The sequence below is a fragment of the Pyxicephalus adspersus genome, chromosome 7 (assembly GCF_032062135.1).
Source record: "Pyxicephalus adspersus chromosome 7, UCB_Pads_2.0, whole genome shotgun sequence".
NCBI lineage: Eukaryota > Metazoa > Chordata > Amphibia > Anura > Pyxicephalidae > Pyxicephalus > Pyxicephalus adspersus.
Window position 1 is genome coordinate 73,454,608 of NC_092864.1, and position 27,208 is coordinate 73,481,815.

At 37.7% G+C, this 27,208-nt stretch overlaps 1 protein-coding gene across 2 annotated transcripts in view; it reads left to right on the forward strand.

Moving 5' to 3' along the window:
- The window catches only part of SYT17 (synaptotagmin 17), an 86,503-nt gene that overhangs the window by 53,583 nt on the left and 5,712 nt on the right, over positions 1 to 27,208 (forward strand). For both annotated transcript variants that reach the window (XM_072418962.1, XM_072418963.1), the window contains exons 6-7: positions 2,673 to 2,793; positions 4,990 to 5,145. In XM_072418962.1, coding sequence (XP_072275063.1) covers positions 2,673 to 2,793; positions 4,990 to 5,145 — 277 coding nt within the window. The remainder of the gene's footprint in view (positions 1 to 2,672; positions 2,794 to 4,989; positions 5,146 to 27,208) is intronic.

A 27,208-nucleotide genomic window follows, 5' to 3' on the forward strand; every position in this document is an offset into this window, starting at 1 on the left:
GACTTTTCTAGAGCTGCCCCGACTCTCTGGAATGGTCTTCCTCGTCCTATTCGGCTTGCTCCTACTTTCTGCTCATTTAAAAGAGCCCTCTAAACCCAACACTTCAACCTCACCTACCCGTCTGCTTTTGTCTTTTGAAATTGTCACTACTTCCCACCATTCCATATCCCCCTCCTATTGTGCAATACTTCCCACACCTCTTAGATTGTAAGCTCTTCGGTGTAGGGTCCTCTCCTCCTCCTGTGTCACGGTCTGTACCTGTCTTCCATTTGCAAACCCCATTTAATATACAGCGCTGCGTAACATGTTGGCTCCAAATAAATGATGTTTTTTATTATTAATAATATTAGTAATAATAATATTAGTAATAATATTTATTAATAACCTGATATGATAAACAACTTAGTTATTAAAAAAACTGTAATTGTTACATTCTTTGCAACAGTATGAGCAGTAAAAAAGTGGGAGAGATCGAATAATGAAGTAATTCAGTGAAAGAATATTTTCTATGACATTGCTTTTTAAGGCTTATTTATAGGCTGCATTGTAGTGGTATACATCGATATATGTTGCCTTATAGCTAAACGCGGCGTATACTCCCCTGTCGCTATTCTGTCTAGGGCATCACTATCTTCCTTCTTCTGATCCTCATCCCAATTTTCAGCCTTGATTACGTAACTCCTGCGCAGTTTAGTCAGTCCACTGTATAGGAAGCTGGGATTTGCCGGGTATCTTGGCAACCAATGCCGAATTTTGACAGCTGAGATTGTGATTAAACAGGTAAGCTTATTGCAGAAGGAACATCACCCTTACTACAATAAAGCCCTGCCTGATGCCAAAAAATTAAAGTAGAGCGTTAGTTACACTTTAAGGTGGCATTTTCTTCTGCATACGTTTTTAACTGCATCAGAGTGAGGCGCAAATTTTTTAGCACCATAGTTCACCATGTACTTGCAAAATTGTGCATTCTGGTGTGTTCCAAAATGAGTGCAATAGGGTGCCAATAAATATGAATATTACTGTACTGTGTCGCTGTACATTGCGATAATACATATAGCATATAGTTTACCATACATTACTGCAATGCAATGAAGCAAATATACACCCAATATTTTGTGTCTGCACATACAGTCACCTGGAACACCTGAACAAGATACAGGTAATACAGTATATTTCCAAATAATAAATTCCATATAGAAAATTAAAATTGTTTTTATATACTTGTTGTCGATGAATTGCTGTGGATGGAACATATGGAGATGTCACTATTTACCAAGGAGGTCACTGCACATTACATCTATGATGCTGGTAAGATCATTGTCTGTAATTCTGGATACATAGAAAAGTAGGCATAACTAAAAACACACAGACCAGCAATTACAATATGTTTTGTTCCGAGGGAACATGCACACAGGAAATGAGAACATAGTGATTACCTTAATCAGGCCGCCTGTTACATGACATAGTGCCTTTAGTCTAATGCCGAGTCGGAAAATAATCCTATAAGGCTAAGAGTGCCGACACTTCTTCAACAGCAGGCATGGAAAAGAGGAAGGACTTTTTATATTAAAATATTGCCAGGTAAGTAAATTTGATATCATCAAAACTATATTATTTATTTACAGCTTTTTGATGCTGGCCAATCTCTGCATTGAAATATACACATATATATATATATATATATATATATATATATATATATACTAAAACTGGCAACAAAATTGCTTAGGATACCTAAACTATTTTTGTAAAGTGACAAACATTAGCAGTACACTAAGAAACTTTAATGCCAGACTACTGATTAAAAAATATTGACTGGTCTGAAGAGGTATTTTCAACAAACTTTAAGGGCTATCTGCCTATCTACACTTCCATTCCAGGTTTCCTGTAACACCCAGGTTCACTGATGAAAGTATATCCTCTCCAGCCTTGGAGAGCTTTAATAAATCATGCCCATTATCCTTGGCCCATGCCTATGTGGTTAACATGTATTATGGGCCGAGGGTCAGGGGCAATAAACAATTATTAGGGAATATTACGGAATTCAGGGGTATGGGGGCTGATTCCTTTCCATTTTCCTTAAAAGGTGATTGGAATAAATGTGAGCCGCTCCTCTTTGTGTATGTATGAGAAACAAGTTAGAAGGAGAAAAGAGGGGGTCTTCAGGCTCTTGTTTTAAGTTGTGTATTGTTTCAAAAAGCAGTTTAACAGTCTGGTGTCATACATCAGTACAATAGTGTGTTACATCACAAAAGACCATTCTTAATTGTGGGATCATGGGGTGGTGTTTGGCTAGGCTGAACAGTTGCGTTCTAGGCTAGAAAGAAGGTGTACATTAAAAACATCTTGTTACCCGACGCGTTTCGCGGTCTGGTACTAATACCATTGAAATACAAAGATCTGAAATGTGATCACCAGAAAATGTTTGAAGCAATATCAGATTCCCTATATTGTAAATAGAGTCCATAGTGTGCATCTGCCTGTGACATATCCTGTAGTAGTATATGTACTAATGTATACTAATATGTACTAATATGTGTGCCGTAATATTAATAAATAAATGCCTTTATAGCTAGAATCAGTTATATTTAAGAATCTGGAGCGACTGTAGCCAAAGAATTGAGAACACCATGCATGGGCAATGTTTTCACTCATTCATCATCTTGTTTTAGAATGAAGTCGAGCTGGGAGAGCTGCTTCTGTCTCTTAATTACCTGCCAAGTGCTGGAAGATTGAATGTGGATATTATCAGAGCAAAACAACTTCTTCAGACTGATATGAGCCAGGGATCTGGTAAGGCTTGTATTCTGATTTCAAGAGCTGTGCGTTTTATTTCAAAACCAGGTGCAGAAAAGCTTGTATGAATATCCTTTTTTAATGTTTATATTTAAAGTTTATTCCATAGGCATTTATTGCAAGCATACATGTACAAAAATAGAATTGAATGGGTTTAAGAAGTAAGAGACTATTTGTTACAATTGATTAGTAATAAAGTTGCCTATATCAGTTGCAAGTGTTGTCCATAGGAAGGTGGATAGGCGAATCCAACAAATTATGTATGTTTAGCTTCCATATAATACCAATATTACCAAGGGCAGGTTATAGTGACAATATAGTCGAACTAAACTAAAAAATTTTTTAAAGACTACTCAAACCCTCTAGAGCTTTTCTGGATTTGGTCCTGTGGCGTCCTTCATCCGTCCTTCATCCCGGCATACAGGAAGCGCTGGGCGCCACCATTGTCTTTTTTCTTCTTCCAGCTTCCGCCTATGTCACCTGATCTTGCACTGCGCAGGCACGAGATCAGGTCATGTAGTCTGCTAGAAATGGGAAAAAAGACTTTGCATGCATAAGATTAGCATTTTGTGCCCAATTGAGGAAAAAGCTCCTTTTGCACATGCCTTAGATTGAGCATTCGCAAGAGCAGCCAGAAGCTTCCTAGGATGCATGACTTGAGTCCTCTTCCCCCCCCAAAAAAATTAGGTAATATTTACCTTATATAAAAAGGTTGTCCACACTTTTATGTTCTGCAAAATGATAGTGATACGTTTAAAGATGGTTAGGATTGTAGCAGGTTGAGAAGCTTAGGTATTTTATTGTGAGTGAATAGTATTAGAATGCACATGATGGAAGAAGAAGGAAAAGAGAAAAATAGATGAGGGTGATGGGACAAGAACTATTTTTTGAGTGAAGGGATTTCAGCAGCTCATAACCAGATACTTTTTTTTTAAACCATTGGTTGGTGTATTTGCTTTGGATCATTATCATGTTGGAATATCTATTTGCACTTCAGCTTTCTGTTAGATTACCTTACTATTCATACCTGACTTCAAGACATCAAGCCACTCTTGTCCTGAAGCAACAAAGGAGCCTAAATCATAACATTTCTACAACCATGCTGTTCCTGGGTTTGTGCCAAACATATCTACTGTTACTGTTGTAAAGTTAGGAGGATTAGCTCATTGCAGGACACTGTTGGATGGTTGCAAAATCTATTTATTTAGACTCAGGCATAAATTAAATAGCTTTGATTCAGCATCGCAAAACACAAAAACAGCTTCACTTCAGCAAAAAGTCCCACATGGTTAGCAAATCTGTTTCAGCTTCAAGCTCCAAACAACATAGGTTGGTCAGGACACACGGAGGGTTTGGGTCCCATAGACCTAGACTTTGTGAGACCTCCTAGGGTCCCCCGGCACACAGGCTGCACACAACCTCACTACTTGGCTTCAACTTCCCCGAATTAAAGGCAGGTGCACGATATATAGCATTCTTATTTCCTGGCCTGGAAAAAGTGCCTGGCCCACCTATTCCTTCCAGGACACTCCAGACCTGCATCCCCCCAAAAAAGTTGCAATTGTGCAGCAACACAATTGATAACAGCCCTATCCATGTGTTTTCCATTGAAAATAATGGTACATGAAAGCAAAAAATCTCTGAATTTGGCATAATGTATTTCACCATATTACACTGTTCAGACATTGAAATTGATGTGCTAAAGGTGTTTTAACTGTTTACTTAGTAAAATGAAATATCACTCTTTATTTAAGGGTATATATTGTAGTGAAAATGCACATATTTTTCCATCTCACCTAAAGAGCATAATGTTGGGTCCTTACAATATTGGAGTTCTTCCTAGAATTTTCTTTAAGTTGGGTGTGAAGAATCTGTAGGAGGACGGTTAAAAAGTAGGCAGGGCAACACAATTGTTGTTGCTATACTTTGTTTAAACTTTCTAATGATCACCCGCTTAGTATATCCCATTTTCTATTGTGTTTGTATTATGCCCCAACTCTCCAGTGCCCCTGTATTATGACCCACTTTTCAAATAACCACCCAAAAACAGCTGGGTGCTTACTAAACAGTGCTCGGTGGTGCACCGAGCTAAAAGGTCCTGGGGAGAACACTATTATTTGTCACATATGCTGTTGATAAAATAATTTAAAAAATAGGGTTTTACCATAACAATATTTGATACATTTATTCTAGATCCCTTTGTCAAGATTCAGTTGGTTCATGGGTTAAAGTTAGTGAAAACTAAAAAGACATCTTGCATGAGAGGCACCATAGACCCTTTCTACAACGAGTCCTTCAGCTTCAAGGTCCAACAAGAAGAGCTCGAGAATGCCAGCCTGGTATTTACAGGTAAGTGAAATAGCCAGGTGTGACCACATAAAAAAATGCATTGTACTGAATAAATATATAAATATTGTTTGTCTTTAACTCCCAGAAAAGTCCTCAAATTACCTGTTGATCCTTCCAGCCATGTTTTCATCTTTCTGTGCCTCTGCTTTTAAAGTTAGGGGTACAATGGCAAGTGGTGACATAGTAGGGGACCTAATTATCTAATATATATCTATCCATTCTCACCGTTGAATCTGTAACCTGTTGATTTTGGTCATAGCCTTGTCACACTTAACCCTTCTTGCTGTCTTGGATTGTAAAGGCACCTGCCCAATACAATGTGCAATTATGCCCAAAAATGCATGTTTCCATATTCCTTTATGATCCTAAAGTAAGGATTAAAGTTCTGTCATTTTCGTTGGGCTTTTTTGTATATTTTTATTAAATAAAAGTGCAAAAACAAGAAATACACACTAAGAACAAGGAAGGGACAACAGTTTAAACATAACTGTATATTCTAATACTAGGCAGTTTATATTGGTCGTAGCCTGTGCACTAGACTATCAGCTGGAGAAAACATTCACTTCAAACAAATTTCGGTCCTTATTTAACATGTCATTCAGCTGTTACTTATTTAACTTGCTTCTTTAGAGGTTACACTCTGCCTTATTCAAAACCAGGGAGAACCAAAAAAAAGACAAACAACAGGAGTTCATGATAATTAAAGTAACCAACGCGACACAAATAAGTAGTTGGGAGGGAGAGAGAAAGAAAAGGGTGGGAGATAAAAAGAGAGGGATAGGTCCTGGGTCTATCTGGGTAGTTATCTCCCCGTCCACCCCTACTACCATTTACATGGGGTATGGCCGGATGTAATCAAGTATCATGTTCACCAAGTTGAGTTACCATATAGGTGTCCCACAGGTTTCACATCCTATTAAAGTTTTCCAGCCGGTCGTAAAACCTTGCCGTCACTTTTACTCCCTTGATGGTTTGACAGCTGATCAGGGCAGACCGGGTGGGGGGGTGACTTCCATTTCTTGGCTATTAGACATCTGGATGCCGTGAGTATATTAGTAATGAGGCGTTTACTGGGCTTGGAGAGCTCACAAACCGGTAGCCCCTGAAGGTTGGTCAGAAGATCTGATATTTCTTTAAGAAGGTTATTAACCATTCGCCAATAGGGGGCTATCCAAAAGTTATGGTGCATGGTGCCCATCCCAGAGCCACATCGCCAACAAAGGTTACTTGTAGTTGAAGATATCTTATGAAGTACCTCTGGGGTTAAGTACCAATGCATAAGGATCTTCTAGGTATTTTCTTTGTATATAGTAGAGCTTTTTTGAGTCTGTTGTCAAATTATTTTCCATAACACCTCTGGATGCTCCCGCCCCAGGACCTGCTCTCATCTCTGCATTTGATTATATTTTGGGTTAGGGTTCAGTGGTTCTAACTCCAGGATCTGACAAATTCAGATTCTGAAAATGAATAACATGCAAAGTTTTAAATGCGTATTCTGGTGAACATTCATCTAACAAACTATGATCTGATATGGAGGTATTTGGAAAAAAAAATCAAAACAGTCATTTTTAATAAACTTAATTTTCAGTATAAAGTATTTGCAGTGGCAAAGTGCTTTCTAGTCCGTATTGCATCAATTCCCCAATAATATGCTATCATTCTAGCTGGAAAAGCATGCAACCTCTATTTGCATGTCTCCATCATTAGTGTTCATTTCCCGTAGTCATGGAAGTTGTAGTCTCAGCAGCTTGCACATTACAGAGAAATGACCTACAAAATGCAGCTGAAACCCTCCCAGCACAAGCAGCAATCTCTGGCAGCAGGAATATATGAAGTGATGATTTTAGATATTGGTGTTGTTTTGCTAAAGGAGTTTAAGCTGTTTACTTAGCAAAATAATTCACCATTCTCCAAGGGATAGTTCCCTTAGCTTAGTAAATCAAGTGAAGTTGTAAGTAATTTAAGCATCCTAATTTACATATTCAAGCAAAGTATTAGGTATTCTCTGAAAAGTGAATTTCACCACAATCACAAAGCTAAATTAATTCTTTCAGAATGATAATTTACTATTGTAAGTTGATGCACTAAACTCATTTAGTGAAGTGAGCCCTCTGAAGTGAGGTTAATGACTGCTGCTTTCACAAATTAGATTGCTGCGTCACATTTTTGTCTGGATACATGAAGGAATAGCCTTTACTTCTAATATATCATCTGTGGGAAATACATTGGGGGAGTCAGAAATGGAAAAGGATCTGGGGGTTCTGGTAGATCATAGACATAATAACAGCATGCAATGTCAAGCTGCAATATCTAAAGCTAGTAGAGTACTTTCTTGTAATAAAAGAGGAATAGACTGCAGAGATGGAGACATAATCCTGCCCCTGTACAAAGCATTGGTTAGACCACATCTGGAATATGCAGTCCAGTTTTGGGCACCAGTTCACAAAAAGGACATTGTGGAATTGGAGAGAGTGCAGAGAAGGACAACTAAACTAATAAAAGGAATGAAGGAGCTCAGCTATGAGGAGAGATTAGCTGAACTGAATCTATTCTCCCTTGAGAAGAGACGTATAAGGGGAGATATGATCACCCTGTATAAATATATGAATGGTCCATATAGAGAACTCTTTTCCCCATTATTCACTTTGAGATTACAAAGCACAAGAGGGAACACTTTGCATCTGGAGGAAAAGAAGTTTAACCTCTGGATAAGGAAGGGATTCTTCACTGTAAGGTCTGTGAAATTGTGTAATCGGCTCCCTCAGGAAGTAGTTTCAGCAACTACTATAGATTGCTTTAGGAAAAAGCTGGATGATTTCTAGAAGCACAGAATATAACTGGGGATTAAGGATTTAAAGTCAAGGTAACGGAGACTGTTGATCCAGGGAACATCTGATGGAATCAGGAAGGAATTTGTTTCCCCTGTTGGAACAAATTGTACCGCTGGGGATGCGGAAAAGGTGCATCAAGCTGCACGGCTAAAGGGAAGCACCTGCCATATCTTTGTTCTTCTTCCTGTAAGTGGGATCGCCGGCCAGATAAACATAAATCTCCGAATTACATCTCTAAGAAGGGAAACTTCCAGCAGTGGATTTTCAAGGTAAAAGTGTTTACTGAAGGGTGGAGTACAGTGAGGGTATAGGCACTTGTATTTTTATTATAATGTTTGGCTTTCAACTGATGAAAATAACTGCAAAACATTATAACTCAATTTTCCTTTTCATGTTTAGCATTTTTATTCATGTGCATGTACTCTTGATCATTAGCCCCTTTCATGTGTTAAAACATTTTTACCTACCGTGAAAGGTTTCAAAGAAAATACTGATCGTTGGCGATAGCAGACCATGTATTCGCTAATGTAGCAAAATCTTCCATTTGAAAACCCCTTGCCAGCTGAGCGTTTACAAAGGATTCCTAGAATGAGAAAAGCTTTACTGCCACTGAAGTACTCAGCGCATTGCTTGCCAGCATGGGGCACTAGAAGTAAAAATTCAGTTCTTCATATTAAGGGTTTTATTGTGTGTCACACAGAGGGTGATTAAAGCCTTGTGTTCTGTTCCCTTTTCCTTAATGCAGTTCTTCTTTCAGTGAAGAAAAAAATACATCATGTATCTCATGCTGTTTGCCTTTATAAACTCTTATTAAATATTTAACAGCAACCTGAGGCTTAGCAGAATTCATTATTTCGATGTTGTGCATTATAGTTGGCCTGCTTCGCTAGTTTTGCCTCTGAAGTACAATGTATATTTACTTCTAATGTCTTGTATAACATATTAAAATGCAATTGTAGGATGGATGTTTTTTAAGCACTGTGCTAAAGCTAATAAAAAATCAAGATTTTCTGAGTGGATGTAATATGCTGAGATATATAAAGTGCAGCTAAAAGATGAATAAACTAATAAATAATAAACTAATATAAATTATCTTAGCATATATATATATATATATATATATATATATTAATAATTATATCAGACCTAAACAATCTAAAACAAACATTGAGTAAAATTTCAAAGAATGCAACACACATGGTATTATTTGTATTTGGCAAGTAACTAAAAATATCTAATAAAAAAATAATCAATTACGCATGTAAATTTTATATTATAATATATGATTACGTATTTGCATTATTTGTTTTTTTAAACTGACTTATAGGGTTTTATCCCTGATATCCACAACAATGCAGTTAAAGGCAAAGACCCTTGCTTTATCTATTGCAAACAATTGTAAAGATCCAGACATAGTAACACCATCATCCTAGTAAATAGACAGTGTCAAAATATAAATAAATCGTATTAGTTCTTCAGTGAACTCATTCAGACATCCACATTTGGGAATAGACTTAGGTCCAAAGCATATGACATTCCTTCAAACATTCCCTGGTGGGAATCAATTACTGATATTAGAAGAATTGCACCAAGGAATGATTGAGTGAATGTCAGATTCCCTGTTTATATATAGAGCCCTAGGAGTTTCTTTAGTATACAGTTTTCATATCATGCACAATATATAGTCCATACAAAATATGCAGTAGAAAACCCACTAGCTGGACAAATAACCTTTATTAACCTCCCTGGGGGTAATTTCGAGTGTGACTCGGGGTGGATTTTCCATACCAAAAGCGGTAGGCCCGAGCCACACTCAGGGTGGAACTGCTAGGGGGTTTAAAAGTCCTACCTGGTTCCCACGTTCCAGCAGCATATTCCAGCAATGCCTGGCATCTTCTTCCCCTGGCGATGCCGGCTGGGCATCTGCTCACGAGCCTTAGGCTGGAGGGCAGGACCGTTGGCCCGGGATGCAGGACCAGACGGGAAATTTAAAATACTAAGTATTTTTAAATGTACTGATTTTACATTTAAAAATACTTAATATTTATACCACCAGGGAGGTTAAAGCAGATGATATGAAGATATGAAAAATATCCTGATCTACATCACTTCATTGGTAATAGTAAGAACTAAAGAATTTAATTTACATATTAACTATTACAGCAGATAATCCAACAAGAGATATGCATGACAATATATGATTGAAAAATGTATATGTGCTGTTGCGCTACTGTTTACTAAATAGGATATATAGCATATATATAGATTCTGGGAATAGCTCCGCACACCTTTTGTGTGAAAATGTAAGTACAACTTAACACACGGCTTCAACACTTTAAATGGAAAGAAGGGCAGTGAATCGCAAGCTCCTCATACCGTAAAGTGTCCAGGCTTTTTTATTATTCCTGGCAGCTGAACATGAGCGTAGTTTGGTTAGTTGAGCCTAAATTCGTTACCAGAATAATTTAAATTTGTCTTTCTAGGGTGCAGTTGTATGAAATATCTATATATAGTAGGTATGATAAATGAGGTTAATGACCTTTTATTAGGCTATATTACCAAATATTGGGCAGCACGGTGGCTCAGTGGTTAGCACTCTGGCCTTTGCAGCACTAGGTCCCAGGTTTGAATCTCACCCAAGAGACTATCTGCATGGAGTTTGCAGGTTCCCCCTGTGTTTGTGTGGGTTTCCTCCAATACTCCGGTTTCCTCCCACATTCCAAAAACAGGTTAGGTTAAATGACTTCCTCCCAAAATTGACCTTTAGATTGTAATAAAGACACCTGACTATGGTAGGGACATTAGATTGTGAGACCTTTGAGGGACAACTAGTGACATGACCATGGGCTTTGTACAGTGCTGCGTAATATGTCAGCGCTATATAAGTACTGTGTAATAATAATATTACCTGTTTTCTTTTCTGGGCTGCAGGGGTCACTGTTGCTATTCATGTTAACAAGAAAGGTTCTGAGTGTGACTACTTTTCACCGATATGGACATGCTTATAATAATAAATATATGAAAAGGTCAATTGCATTCAATTCTATTATTATTATTATTTTTCATCCAATATGCAAATACATTTACATTTATTGTGTTTTGTACCTTTAAAGGGAAACAGTAATGCATGTCATGGAACACTGACAAAAATGAATGTATAAACCCTGTAATATATTTGTGTTCATCACAAGTTTTTCACAGTACAGGACTCAATGCAGAAACAAAATGTCTTACATTTGGGAAGGGCTTCATAAAGCATCCACAAAGTGGTTTAAAAACTATTCTGAAATTTATGAACTGTAAATCTACTTCCATCCAGGGCAGTCCCTGTTTATGGGACATGTGCAGGGAACATGTTGGTGGAGCTGTCCACAAAGGAACTTTGCTTACAGTTTTTCCACCATTTTTGATTTATTTAATCTTTAGAAATAGTTTTTAAGTCAAAGACCCCAGTGCAAATTATGATTAGTAATTTACACAAAAAAGAAAGGTAAAGTAGATCCTAATATTATTATTATTATACTCAGTAATCAGTTGTGGGCCATATTTTTCCACCTTTGTTAGTCCCCAATATACTTTAAAATAGGCAACTATACATTAGTAGTTGGTGGTGACTCCAATATTGTCTAATTGTCTTGAAATAATAGGACACCTAATGCCTAATATGCCCTTTTCATAAACCACTTGTTGCTAGTAATGCCTCATATTTCCATTTTAAAATTATCATTAGAAATTGGCATTGGTTATTTGGTAAATAAAAACCTCCTTTATTTTGTTGTTCAGTGGTACTTCATGTCTCTTATAGCAGCTTTTACATTGTTGACCAGTGATACCCCATGTCTCACCTAATAACCCCATTACCAATGGAGGGCAGTGGCTGCCAATAGTGCCCTCAGAAAAATAGCCCCTTTTACACTGTTGGTGGGCAGTACCCTCTGTCCTCTTAATTATTTAATAAGTCCTATTCTGGCTGTGTTGTCTGTCTGATGTATGGTGTAATGAGGTCATTCAGGCAGACTAGCTCCTCAGCCTTGGCCTGTGATATGGGACACCAATTTAGGTCTGGTCTTTTTTTTTATTTGCTTTGTCTGTCTCTGATGGGTGAAACTTTTTGTGAACAAGAAATTCATGCTTCTGTAACCCAATTATGGATTAACATACCCAGCAATAGTGAAGGATTGGGGTCTGGCCCTTGAGGAATGAGTTTTAAAACTTTTTTCCAGTCTTGTCTCTAGGCCCCCTTCTCTTGTATTGGATTATTTGTTACTTAATTCACTTTCTTTTTCTTTGTCACCATGTTTGTATGGTTTTTTGTTTTACCAAAGTACAATAAGTTGTAATCTATCAATGTGGTGCTTTCAAACATTAGTTCTAAGCTACATTTTTTGAGGTCCACTATTAATTCTCTCCCCAAGGAATGTCTCCTAGCATGAATCAGTTCTATTTATCACTTGTGGCTTATCTAGGAATCCAACACTGGTAGCAATGGTAATAAGAATGGAGACATAAATGGAGCTGAGTGATAAAGCATATATTTCCTACAGCTATTTATAGTATGCACATTCCTTATCACTAGGCTAGTAGTACAAATATAGGATACCCAGTTTCAGAGGCCACACTTAAAACCTGCTTGATACGTGTATTTAGTATCTTTGTGATAGGGAAAGCCAGTACATAAGTATGACAATGCTGTAACATTAAGATAACAGTATGTGTCTGTGATGAAAGCAGGTGCCTACAGGAAATGTAAATATAACCCAAGTTCCTCCACTTTGCACAATCTGATAATAAATAATATAAGTACACAGTTTTGATATTACAGATTTTCAGTAACTTCTGTACTTGCCCTTAATAAAACTTACTGCCCAGAGTTTTGGTAAGTGTTCATACTTCCAACCTACTCTTATCTATGGAGGTTCTTAAATCCCAAACCCAGCTGTAAATGGAGCCTGAGTCATGGCTACCTACACTGAGATTAAAGCTACGTACACACGTCCAACAGTTCCAACTCGGCTCAGGGCCGATAACGGGTGAGAATCTGGCATGTGTACAGGACCTATCGTCCATCGTCCAAACCACCGTCCTGGCAGATCCACGGACAATGGACAACGAATTATCCCAATGCAAGGGAAGGAGAAGAGTGCACAGCAGGGTGCCGCTCCGTCGTTCTCCCCCTCCCCTCTGCATAGAGCAGAATGGCTGTATGTACAGCACTCAGTCATGCATCGTGCAATATTAGTCGTTGGAAAGGATCGTGAAAGATCCAAGCATAGGCAGAGAGGCTGCTGGTCTAGAGATGCGAGTGATGCCAGGAATTGTAGTAGCAGCATTGTACTCGCGTCTATAGAACAGCAGCATAATAAGAATTGCAGCTGGCCGCCATTACTATGAATTGCAGTAGTGGTGGGCCAGCTGTGATTCATATTAAGAATCCTTTTGGGGCCAAAAAAAAAAGGACGTGCCGGGCCAGATTTGGCTGGCTGGCCAGAGTTTGACACCCCTGCTCTATGTCATATTACCTGCCATTTACTTGTCAAAAGGCTTGCAGACACTACAAGACGCTGTATTTTAGCATTGCTTCTACCTTGAAATACATCAAGCCAGATCAGGTTCATAAACTTTTCAATGGATCATAGCAGTCTTGATTCATGTCCAAAACCTACAGAAATCCAAAATATTCTGTCCATTTATGCAGATAATATCTTATAGTATTTATACCAGTGTTCCTCCACAGTCACCTAATGAAATGTTTCTCCACCTTTTTAACGTGATGTAACCCCTTGAAATAACTTTCAGGTCTTCAGGGAACCCCGACTATAATTACTATACCCACAGCTGTCAGTATATTAGTGTGGTGATCAGTGGGAACGATGCCTCGTACATTGCTGGCCAGTGGGAAGAATTTCACCCTTACAGATAGTCTAAAAGATCAGTGGTGTTAGTTAAACTGCTCTTAGGCTGCGTACACACGTTAGACGTTTGTCATTGGAAAGGATCTTTCATGATTCTTTACAATGACAAAAAACTAAAAGATGCATGAATGAGTTCTGTACATACAGAGCCGTTCGGCTCTATGGAGAGGGAAGGGGGAGAATGGGCTATCTCCCCCCTTCACTTGTATTGCAGTCGTTCGTCGTTCATGGACGGATCCATGAACGATGTCGGACAAGCGCTGTACACATGTCAGATTTTTGTCTGATACCAGCCATGAAGTGATAATTGGATGATAATCTTTCAATGTGTATACAGAGCCTTGGAGTCACAAACTGCTCATTGCTCAAGGAACCCCTACCAACCCCTACTGGACCAGGGGTCAGCAAACTTTTTTGACTATTGGGCCATTTCAGGAGGTCAAGAAGACACACTAGGCCAGACTCTCTCTCGAGTCCCGTGCTGATGGCTCCACCCCCCACCAGGGGCCGAAACGAACTACTGTCTGGCCGTATCTGGCCTAAAGGCCAATCTCTGCTCTAGAGGAACTCTGGGGATCCACTAACCCCGGGTTAAGAAACATTGCTTTATAAAATATGCCTAGCACCTCTGCTTAGTATGCATTGTAGGCCAGCCATACAAAAGCAAAAGTCCCATCTATTTTCGAGTTGCTAGCATTTCTGACTAACAATGTAAGTCATCTGGCTACAATGCTAGATAAATGCATTCAAGAAGCCTAACAATCCAGTCCAGGATCTTTGATGAAAGAGTACCCTCCCCAGCCTTGGAGAGCTTTATTAAATTAGGCCCTATGACTCTTTGGCTCGCAGTTATGTGAATGGGACACATACACCATACCATGCCATATACGTCTCATCAATCACTAACCTATTCACACCGATTATGTTTTTTTCTAAAAGTTTTGGCGCCAACTACATCTCTTGCTCCAACACCCTTTTTTTCACGTATAACTCTCTGTGTTAAAAAAACCATCACTTTTCTTATACTGTTTTAGTTTATTGCCTTGCATACGTCGCTCAGGCAAACAATATGGCATTTCTGCTATGTCTGGCACAAGAGAAAAGACATGCTGCTACATAAAAGCAAGGCTCAGTGGGAATAGGAGTTAACTGCCAGTCATACAATAAACCAAGAATGGGCAATCTTTAGTGTTCAAGCTGTTTGTGAATACCATCTTCTGTGATGCAGATGGCTGAGCAACAGGCTAAGGTTATCCATGCCTACCTACCATTCTTCTACTGTAGAATGTTACAAGCAACAATTTCAGATAAGAGCCATTTGAATGCTGGCTTGAATTGTTCCTCCGGATTCCGGACTGCCAGCTGCCCACAAGGGTTGTAATTGGCCGTTCTCCACTAAATAAAGGAAATATATTCACTTCTGTATTCTATTGTGTATCCTTGTATAATTCATTGCTTTAACAAATCAAGGACAAATGGCTGGCATGGAAATTCACAAAGCTTGCAAGTATAATTTTCTTCATGTTCCTAATTTACAGATTGGGTAAAATACTTTTTAGCTTATAGATCCTCCAAGATTACTTGGCTCCAGTGGCATATTCTAATTCAATTACAAATACTCTTAAGAAACTGTAATTTAAAGTGACAGATTGGCTTGCCATGTAACTATTGTGTAACTGATCAGTGAAAAAACGTATTATTCTGTATGGGGAGAACCTATTATTTTAGAATATATTGAAATGGTATAGTTGCAATTTATGGGTTTCAAAATGTCTGCAGCAGCTAGATGGGTATGAATGACAATATGTAGTAAAAAATTAAAGATGTTAAAAATAAATTAATATTACTTAAAAGGCATATTAGACTTAATATTAAGACTTAATGTCTTATTAGACATTAAAGCGTACCTAAACTCAAAATTTTTACTTTATTTAAAAGGGTAGAGAACTATTTTTTGTAAGGTAAAAATTCTGTTTTTTTTATTTAGGAGCAACACCCTTTAGAAAAAAAAAAGGGGGGAAGCACCGGCCCCTTGTTCTCGGCAAAGCCTCCCGGGATGCCACGTATTTTTTCTCAAAAAGCAAAATGTGCCGATCTCACACATGCGCAGTAAGATCCACACATTTTTTTTCATCCTACGTCACCCGATCTTGCCCCTGGGTCAGGTGACGTAGGATGAAGAACCCGGAAGAGAAGATGAAGATGGCGGCGCCCGGATTGAAGGTGTGTGTTTTTGTTTTTTTTTGGGTTTAGAGTATAGTTCCTTTTTAAGTGATTTACATTTTTAATCATAACTTCATCCCAGACTGTAGCTGCTTTTAAAGTGAAGTTATTTATTAGTGAAGATCCTCAAAGTCAAAAACAAATTAAACATTTCTTCACAATGCTTATACATACGGATATGAATGAGGACCTTATTTAGAGAATTTACTCTTTTAGAATTGATGATTGATGGGTATGATTTGTGCACAGATTTATTTTTTTTTTTATTTTTTATGTAATAAATTTTTATTTAAACTTTTCAAAATATACAAATATCAAAGGAAAAACAGAAAGAAAAAAAGAACAATACCAATATTATTCATAATAGTTGTATAAACATAGAATATTAGGACAAACAACATAAACTAAAACTAATCAAAAGATATAATCAAGGAAACGTACTCGAAGCTAACAATACAAATAGAAAAAAGCAACCATTTATCATCATTTAAAGAGCCTACGGTCTATATCAGGGGTGGTATGATGATCCAACCAAGGTGTCCATACTTTATAAAATTTATGCATAGAGTCATTAGCCACGGCAGACATTTGTTCTAAGACCATGGTGTCTGACAACCTAGACAGTACTGCTTGAAAACTTAGAGAGGGTTTCCGCCATGCTGCCGCTATCACCTGACGCGTAGCTAGAAAAATAAAGGAGATCAGTTTGCACTGACTTTTAGAAAAAGTAGAGCCTAGTTTGTGGAGCAGTGCAGTCCAAGGGTCCCTCCTAATAGACACATGCAGAACTGATCGTATATAATTGAAAACCCGTATCCAAAGTTTTTTGACCACTGGGCAATCCCACCATATATGGCGAAAAGTACCGGGGGCCTTACAACCTCTGAAACAACACGGGTCGCTCTCAGTAACAAATTTGGCAAGTCTAACTGGCGTTAAGTACCACCTAAACAGCACTTTATATGCATTTTCCTGCATTATTACATTTGGAGAGCAGTTAGCTATGGCCTGCCGTATCTTCTGCCACCCTTTCATGTCCAATCCAGAGCCCAGATCTGCTTCCCATCGAGCTACATCACAGATTTATTTTTAATTGCAGTCTTATTTTTGTGTACAGAAAAATTCATCTGTACCTTTTATTCCAGTGAGCCTTTCCAACAAGGACACACACTAACCTCTCCTTTCCTTCCAAACATACACACCTCCCGCTTTACAGTACGCAAAGTCTTGACGCGTGTTAGAATGTCTGAAAATATTTAGACTCAAACCTTCCATGGTTTGTCCACAGTGACACACATACACACTATAGCCACTTTAATTAGCGGACTATTAAAGGAGTCTGCAATGGGAATCTGGGAAATTCTGTTATCTGAATGCTGGTTTCCTGGCTGCCATGCTGATGATTTTGCTTTACAGCAGAATTAATCTCACGGACAGGAGTACGTTCATTCCCAATATCACACTCAACTGCGCATATGCAGCTCAGTGTACGTTAGGCAGAAAATTGCAAACAGGAAAGTAAATTTGTTTTATTGCAGAATGGACATTGCCTGTCTACTCAGAATAAAGAAGATAGGATAATAAAGATAAAGAATGAAAGCAAACGGGTGAAATTGCACTAAATCCTTCCCATCCTTTCCCCTCTAACAAACACATGCACACCACCATGACTTTTTATGATATCAAGAGATTCATTTTGTTATTATTCATTAAAATATATTTATATTGTATGTTTTATACATAATTAGTCTGTGATAGACCAATGAACAGTTTTGTTGTTCCGTTTCAGCTAGGTATAATTGTTGCAGTAGGTTAGGTCAGAGATATAAAGCGCTTCCTAAGCCTCTAAACCAGGGGTCCTCAAACTACGGCCCGCGGGATGAATACGGCCCGCTGAGGTTCTCCATCCGGCCCGCCAGCAGCCCAGGCTGTTTCTCCTGCTTGAGCTCTGGCTGCTGCCATCTGCACTCCAGGGAACCCGGTCACGTGACACCACTGTTGCTGGGGTAACACTGGAGCTGTCGGGCGGAAGCCATCAGGCAGAGAAGGTATGAGCAGAGCAGAGAGTCATTGCTGCCTTCATTCGCTGCTCACTGCAGCACAAATGTACATGATCAATGTACATTTGTAAATAGTATAAACATACTATGCACATTGATCATGTACACATGTACTGCAGTGTGATCCACATGTCCAATCCAGAGCCCAGATCTGCTTCCCATCGAGCTACATCACAGATTTATTTTTAATTGCAGTCTTATTTTTGTGTACAGAAAAATTCATCTGTACCTTTTATTCCAGTGAGCCTTTCCAACAAGGACACACACTAACCTCTCCTTTCCTTCCAAACATACACACCTCCCGCTTTACAGTACGCAAAGTCTTGACGCGTGTTAGAATGTCTGAAAATATTTAGACTCAAACCTTCCATGGTTTGTCCACAGTGACACACATACACACTATAGCCACTTTAATTAGCGGACTATTAAAGGAGTCTGCAATGGGAATCTGGGAAATTCTGTTATCTGAATGCTGGTTTCCTGGCTGCCATGCTGATGATTTTGCTTTACAGCAGAATTAATCTCACGGACAGGAGTACGTTCATTCCCAATATCACACTCAACTGCGCATATGCAGCTCAGTGTACGTTAGGCAGAAAATTGCAAACAGGAAAGTAAATTTGTTTTATTGCAGAATGGACATTGTCCGTCTACTCAGAATAAAGAAGATAGGATAATAAAGAGAAAGAATGAAAGCAAACAGGTGAAATTGCACTAAATCCTTCCCATCCTTTCCCCTCTAACAAACACATGCACACCACCATGACTTTTTATGATATCGAGAGATTCACTTTGTTAATATTCATTAAAATATATTTATATTGTATGTTTTATATATACATAATTAGTCTGTGATAGACCAATGAACAGTTTTGTGGTTCCGTTTCAGCTAGCTATAATTGTTGCAGTAGGGTAGGTCGGAGCTATAGAGCGCTTTCTGAGCCTCTAAACTAAAGTTTCTCGACATTTTTAACTCCTTGAAAAAACCTTTCAGGTTATCAAGGAACCCGTCTATGATTACTATATCACAAACTTACAGTATACATTAGTGTGGTGGTCAGTAGGAAAAATGCATCCAACATTGCTGCCACCCATACACATCACATTGGCAATCTGGCCAAAAATCTCATTGGAATCGGTTAATATTGGTTAATATAACCTGAGAGGCACATAGGAACCTAGCAACCTCTGGAGAAACCCTGGTTGAGAAACACTGATCTAAAGTAATAGAAAGGTGTGTGACATCACATGTGGATTTTATGACTTGGTTTTGTAACAGTGTAATAGCATTGTGTTTTTATTGCTTGGTACCGGCACTTTTAGCAGAAAACCAGGAGCTACAAGATTTGCAGCCTGCTGTGCTCCTGAACTATTTTAAGGGACCAACATACTAAGCAATGGCAGGACACATGTTGGCAGTCTGGATGTATTTTTGGAGTGCTCAAATAACCAGGTTTAATTGGCAAATTGAAGTAATTCAAGATTGCATTCGTAATACAGACAGACTGCTGCTTACTCTCTCCTCATCTTAGGATGCATCCTAAATTGAACACTCCAAAAATACATCTAGAGATATGTGTCTATGTGGATGCAGTCAGCCCTGTCTGAAGACAGTCTGAGGGACCGTGAACCGGCCCCCTGTTTAAAAAGTTTGAGGACCCCTGCTCTAAACTAAAGTTTCTCGACATTTTTAACCTAGAGGAACTCCTTGAAATACCTTTCAGGTCTTCAAGGAACCCGTCTATGATTACTATATCACAAACGCACTGTATACATTAGTTTGGTGGTCAGTAGCAAGAATGCATCCTACATTGCTGCCGCCCCTACAGATTACATTAACAATCTAGCCAAAAATCTCATTGGAATCGGTTAATATTGGTTAATTTGACCTGAGAGGCACATAGGAACCTAGCAACCTCTGGAGAAACCCTGGTTGAGAAACACTGATCTAAAGTAATAGAAAGATGTGTGATATCACATGTGGATTTTATGACTTGGTTTTGTAACAGTGTAATAGCATTGTGTTTTTATTGCTTGCTACTGGCACTTCTAGCAGAAATCCAGGAGCTACAAGATTTGCAGCCTGCTGTGCTCCTGAACTATTTTAAGGGACCAACATACTAAGCAATGGCAGGACACATGTTGGCAGTCTAGATGTATTTTTGGAGTGCTCAAATAACCAGGTTTAATTGGCAAATTGAAGTAATTCAAGATTGCATTCGTATTACAGACAGACTGCTGCTTACTCTCTCCTCATCTTAGGATGCATCCTAAATTGAACACTCCAAAAATACATCTAGAGATATGTGTCTATGTGGATATTTTATATTTATATTATATTTATACGCTATATATATTTTAAAGAGTTCCTCACTGCTCTCTGGTGGTTATTTTAGTTTGTGCATATATCATTGTGTTTACTATCCTTATAATTCTCACGCTAACAACATTATTGTTGACTTGGTGGGATTTCAGTTATAATTCATTTCCATATGCTTTATCAGCTATATTGGTATTTACTTGCTCCAAAATAATACAAAGATTCCTTTTGCTTTTAGCAAAACATTTTAAACTTGTAACACAACTGTGTGTATTAAAATATATTCCACAGAATCAAACTCTCTAATATTCTAGCATCCTACTGCAGGTTAGTATCACTGGGAACTGTTTTTAGCATTATAAATATGGGTGGGATATAATTGGGAATTGTATCAAGTCCACTTAAGAGACACATATGTGCCAGTTATGGTGATAATAATTCCAGTATGCTAATGACTAAGGCTCCATTATTAGTGCTTCTGCCGCTCCTTTTAATGTTCCTAATGAATTCATTGAATACACATTATGACTTTTATGTCCCTCCTATGTCTTTCTTAATTAATTACTGATACAGGTATAGTGTATACATGCAGCCATAGGAAAATATGCACAGCAGCAGCTTATCTCCGCTTGATGAGCACCATAGAATATTGCTTGGCACCTATTTTTTGCAATTTTTCTGATTACATATAAGTTTGTGCTCAGGTATTGGTATCATGCTGTAAAATAATTCAAAGTTTAGATTCCTACAATTTTTTCAGACTGTGTGCCAGACTATAGTCAGAGCTGCATCTAAATTATTAAAGAAAACCAGTGTTGGAAGAAACAAATTGCCCCTTATATCCACTTCTGTTTCAGCTTTAAGATAATATTAGCTACCGAGCATTCCCAGAAAACATGCAGTAGCGTACCCTGTGTGTCGCCACATCTCCAGCAGGTGGTATCCAGACCCCGGGAAAATCTTAGCAAGCTTCACCGGTGTCCTGTACCAGCAAGTGGCCAACTTGTAGTTGGTTTCCTGATATTTGTTGCAAATGGACGCCTTATGACAGAAATGGAGTAACATATCTCTCTGGGCTTCAGTAAAACAAGTGTCCAATTCAGCTTCCCATTGGGATACAAATAAAGGGAGTTCTGCCGTATATACAGATAACAGAGTTTGATAAGCATGGGAAAGTGTACCACGTACAGGTTGACCAGTTGCACACAAGTCCTCTAGAGGAAGAAGCGATCGGGCTATTATATTGGGGCAAAGATCTCAGAACATAAGTGAGTTGGAGAATCATTTACTGCCACTGAAACAGATAGACCTGGAAGATTCCCCACCAGGGATTGCAAACGTTACTGAACCTCTACTATAAAAATCATTGGTAGTCAAATCTCCCAATATGAAAAGTTCTGGATCACTAACAAAGAAAGAAGTGAAGTTGTAAAATCAACATAAATGCCGAAGAAATGTATTTTCAAAAAGAGAACTTATGGTCGCCGATTAATTTTCTCAGTACAAGTTTTCATTTAAACTGCCACCTATTCTTTATTTTGGGTCATACATTGTTGAGCTTGCCTCTACTACAGCGCAGCAGAAGAACCAATTTTCTTGTTTTTTTATTTATTAAATTTATTTATTAAAAAAAAACTATTTATAGAAAAAAATTAAATAAAATTAAACATCTCTTAACAAACTCAATCTTACCTTCTTTATTCCTTTTAACAAATTCATTTCTCTGATTGGGTGCAAATCATATGAAGATGTTGTTGGAGGATACACAAGGTTTTGCACTTCTGTTTTTTTCTGAAACTGTAAAGTCATGAAAATTTAATGCTCAGGTACAAACCCCACATTTTGGGAGGAGGTCACATGCTCCCCCATAGCCAGAATGGCTGACAAGACAACACAATTACCTAGAAGCACAATAAAGAAAAGTATCAGTGGGTGGGAGTTGTTTTACTATTGCAATCTGTTGCTTTACTCAGAATTAGTTTTTTAGTGTTTTTATATTAGGAAAAGTTCATGGATTGAAAGATGTATGTATGCACACTGTAAGTTTTCTTCTTGCGTAGTATACGTCTGCAGGAACATATTTGGATTGTGTCTGCATATGGGACGTTAAACACTAATCCTGGTGAGGGCAGCAAAGTTCTAACTTATTTCTTATTTTTTTTGTATTCTATTATGTAAAGTTTGTAAAACATGTTTATATGTAGACTGTCTGACCTGTAACATTAAAGTAACATTTAGCAAAGTCAATGCCCCGGAAAGTCTTTGGAGGAGATCATTATTTAACACTTTTTGCATATGTTGGATATTTTCGCCATATCTGAATAACTCATTGTAATTAAATCTTTATTAACTGGTGCCTGCTTAGCAACCACATTTAGATCCAATTTTATGCTTCTCTGAAACAAAGTTTTGAGTTTTCCAGGGAGGGCGGCAAGTGGATGACAGGACACATTTAGATACATTTACCAGTTACAATTAAATATACATTTGATAAATTTGTATTGTATATATTACTGCAATTATTGGTGTGCGTATTCTACCTGGAGCCCAGCTTTAATGGTAGAACATCATTAACAAACTCCTTTCATCAAGCAAAATGTACGATGTATAAAAACCCTCTCAATAATCTTTCTCTATTTATTTGTATCACCTTCCGACCTGCAGATTTCAGACTGACCCCACACATTTGTAGCACAGTTTAGAAAAGGGTAACTTAATTTAGCACCCCATACATGCAGCCCTAAAGAAAGTAGACTTTTCCTAATACAAGACACTTTGGCTTTTTATGTCAAACCCAAGTACAGACTTTTTCTTGACCTTACATACCAAGGGGTTCTTCTACAGAGCACTAATATAAAGTTATCTCCCATTGACCAACAACGAAAGGAAGGTCCATGCCCCAACATCTAAATAAGTTGGTCCTTCTTCCACTAATGTAGGGCTGTTCTTTGTCCCTAACCAATTAAGGGAGCATCTAGACCATTGGCCACCAATGCAAAACCATTCTTCGCTCCTTCATAGACCATCATAGTAAGAAAACCTACAACTTTAAGGGTTCTTTCCCAACTAAAGATCATTCCGTTGCTAACCCCTTCACTGGCTGCATAATAAGTTTAGGGAAACAAACTAAAGAGCTGGAATAGCCTTAGGTTTTAGGCTTTTGGGATGCTCAGGTACTTCCAATGTTTGTTTTACAGTATTTTTGTCAATTTACAAAGTTTTAGGAAGGCCAAAGTATAACTTATAGGCATGTATTACCATAAAAATGTTTGATCAATAGAACAATTAAGTAAAAGTGATTCAAAGGCCTTTGAAGATTTACAGCAGGTGACAGGGCAAACTAGAGGTGGTTCCGCATATATCGCTTTTTCACTCCCTTCATGTCTCTAACTTTTTTAAAAAGTTCCACTAAAGCATTATCTCGATCTGGGAATCTGTGTTTTTTGACATCAAAGAAATGTATTTTGCAAAGTTGGTTGGATGTTAATCCCCTACAATCGGAATGTTGACTTAAAAGTTACATACACTAATGGTGTAATGATACACAACTAATGTTTTAAAACAAAACAGAAGCTGCTCAACACCCTGATACCCATACCTCTTGATTTTTTGAAACCCGGATGCTTTTTCTCTAATTTACCGTACTTTAACTCCCACACAGCTTTCCAATATTATTGAGACTTTTTGACACACCTCTTGGTATGATATGCAGACACTAGGAGGCTCTTTGTTTTATTATACCGTTAATAGATATTTTGGTTTTGTATGTTTTAATAGTGATTTATCGAAATTATGTTCCATGATATGTTTTCTTTTATTTTTAGTTACTGCTCATATTTTATTTTAAGTATGAACATCTTGTTTTCGTGTCCCCTATTCCCTTCCCTCCTTGCTCTTACACTAAATTGATAATAAAAATAACAGACAAAACTTAAGCAGGCGCCATGGTACTCGCAACATGATAGGATATTTGATTTTATATAGATTTGTTTCAAGTTCAAGCTAGTCATATGTTTGTATACATTTTGTTCACTATATATATACAAAATGCTTTGCTTTCAAATTCCTACACAGCTCTTGTCCCACTTACCTTTCTGACCTGGTAGATAAATACCCCCCTAGCCGCTCTCTTCATTCCTCCAATGACCTACTAATGACTTCCTCACTCACTTTCTAGAGCTGCCCCGGCTCTCTGGAATGGTCTTCCTCGTCCTATTCGGCTTGCTCCTACTTTCTGCTCATTTAAAAGAGCCCTCAAAAATCATTTTTTCACACTTGCCTACCCATCTTCTTCTGTCTTTTGAAACCATCACTCCATATCCCCCTCCTATTGTGTGAGACTTTCCCCTTCCTCCTAGATTGTAAGCTCTTCGGGGCAGGGTCCTCTCCTCCTCCTGTGTCACTGTCTGTATTAGTCTGTCATTTGCAAACCTCTATTTAATGTACAGCGCTGCGTAATATGTTGGTGCTTTATAAATCCTGTTTAATATTAATAATAAAAATAAAATGCTTCTGTGCCTAATGCTAGATTTAACCCCTTCTCAGCCTTTTGCAGCATCAAAACTGTACTGAGAAAGGGACAAAGTTTACCTTTTTTATTTTCATTTATAAAACAAACATTATAGCTAAAAAATTTTAGTTTGGCAGTTGGGTAACCAGAAAGGAGCTTGTATAATAATATTTTATTATTACACAGTATTTATATAGCACCGACATATAACGCAGTGCTGTAAACAGTCCATAGTCATGTCCCTAGCTGTCCCTCAAAGGAGCTCACAATCTAATGTCCTTACCATAGTCATATGTCATTAACACAGCCTAAGCCAATAAACCTAACTGCATGTTTTTGGGATATGGGAGGAAACCTGGAAGAAACCCATGCAGACACGGGGAGAAGCTGCAAACTCCATGCAGATAGTGTCCTGGTCCGGATTCAAACCTCTGAACCAGCACTGCAAAGGCCAGGGGTGCTAACCACTGAGCCACCGTGTTCAAGATTTTATCTTTTATGTTATTTACAGTCATATAGAAACCAGAAAAAATGCTTTTGCTGCAGTATAGATTTATGAGGCTATAGCACAGATCATTTTTTCTTACATTATATTTTCAATACAAACATGGAGCTGTTATAAGTGTTACTGCTGTCAGCAACAATTAGGTAATAATTACTAAATATGAACTAGATTCATAGAGGTTAAACAGTCAAAAAACTAAAGTTGGCAATTCAGAAAAATCTGGACTAAATTTGCATAAAAATGACCTAGGTTTGGTGAATAATTGACTTGCGAATGAGACGGAATATCACTTCAAAATCAGCTACAGATGGTTTGATGTTTACGCACTTTGACCTGAGATTCCAAGCCACTAAAGAGAAAAAATCAATTGCAGGTCACAGAAGATTTCTTCCTTCTCAGAATGAAAGAGTTATTTTATTGTGGAGACAGTCAACACAAGAAATATTATAAAGCTATATAGTATGTGTTAGAGTTAAACTTTTTTTTACTATATATAAGTGTACAAAGTATCGGACATACTGAATACTTTAAAAGAAACAATGCCAATTTACAGAGTCATGTAGAATAAAAGGGCTGTCCGACCTCATGAATTAGGTTTTACCCACTTTTTCACCACCCAAGACAAAAAAAAAATAAAGTTTGACCACCTCATGGGGTTCACATGTTCAATGTTCCACAAAAATAGCAATTGAAAGATGATGATGTGTATCTTGTACGATTGTACAATCTTTCTGTGCTAGGGGTATTAGGGGTGGTTTGCAGCTGTTGAATACCCTAGATGAATATTGTTCATCACTTTTAAGCTGTTGGGGTAAATTAGTGGGAAAAGTCTATTTATACATGTTTTCACTTAAGATTCTGCCAACTTTTAACGAAATGTACTGATTGTTTACTGTAAATGTATTAAGAAAAATGTATTAATCATTATTAAAAGATGAATAAACTTTTTCCAATCAAATGTAATAAAAAAATTTTGGATAAATGTTGGAAGAACCTTGGATAAAAACATTTATAAATAGACTCCTAAAAGGATGTTCCTGGTCATTTAGAAAATCCTAGGGTTGGGAAATTAAAACTAGACAATGGTTTATATTGACTCCTAGTCCATTTTTAAAATGCCTGTCGATTTTTATTTTATAATATAAAATATTCATCCCTAATTTAATTATTTAATTGTAAATTGTATCTGAATTTTGACACAATTGTATATTTGTGTGGTTTGCTTCTATTTTCAACATTTTACCACCCAGGAATGTGTACCCTTAGCAGCAGCCATTTTTGTTTCCCTCAGATATCCCCAAAGGTTTGCTATTGTATTTGGTGCACTTTTTATTACACTAAAGACACACTGCGCTCTATTTATAAAACAAGGAATCCATTAAACATTCCCTTGTGGGAATCTTCCAGGTGCATGTGATTTAATGTCAGCAATCGATTTCCACTAGGGAATGTTTGTAGGAATTACATATTCCTTTTTCTTTTATAAATAGAGCCCTAAGACACTAATAGCAGCTGTTTTAACTTTCATACCAATAGATATTTTTTTATTCTGCACCTTTTCTGAGCTTGGGCTTAAAAAGGCAAAAAGTGAGCCTAAGCTCAGCTCAGCTTAGCTCAGAAATAGCCCATGCCACACCTGAGTCTCAGAGAGATTTACTTTTACTTCTTGTCTTGTAGATTTAAAGGGAAACATATCTGTATA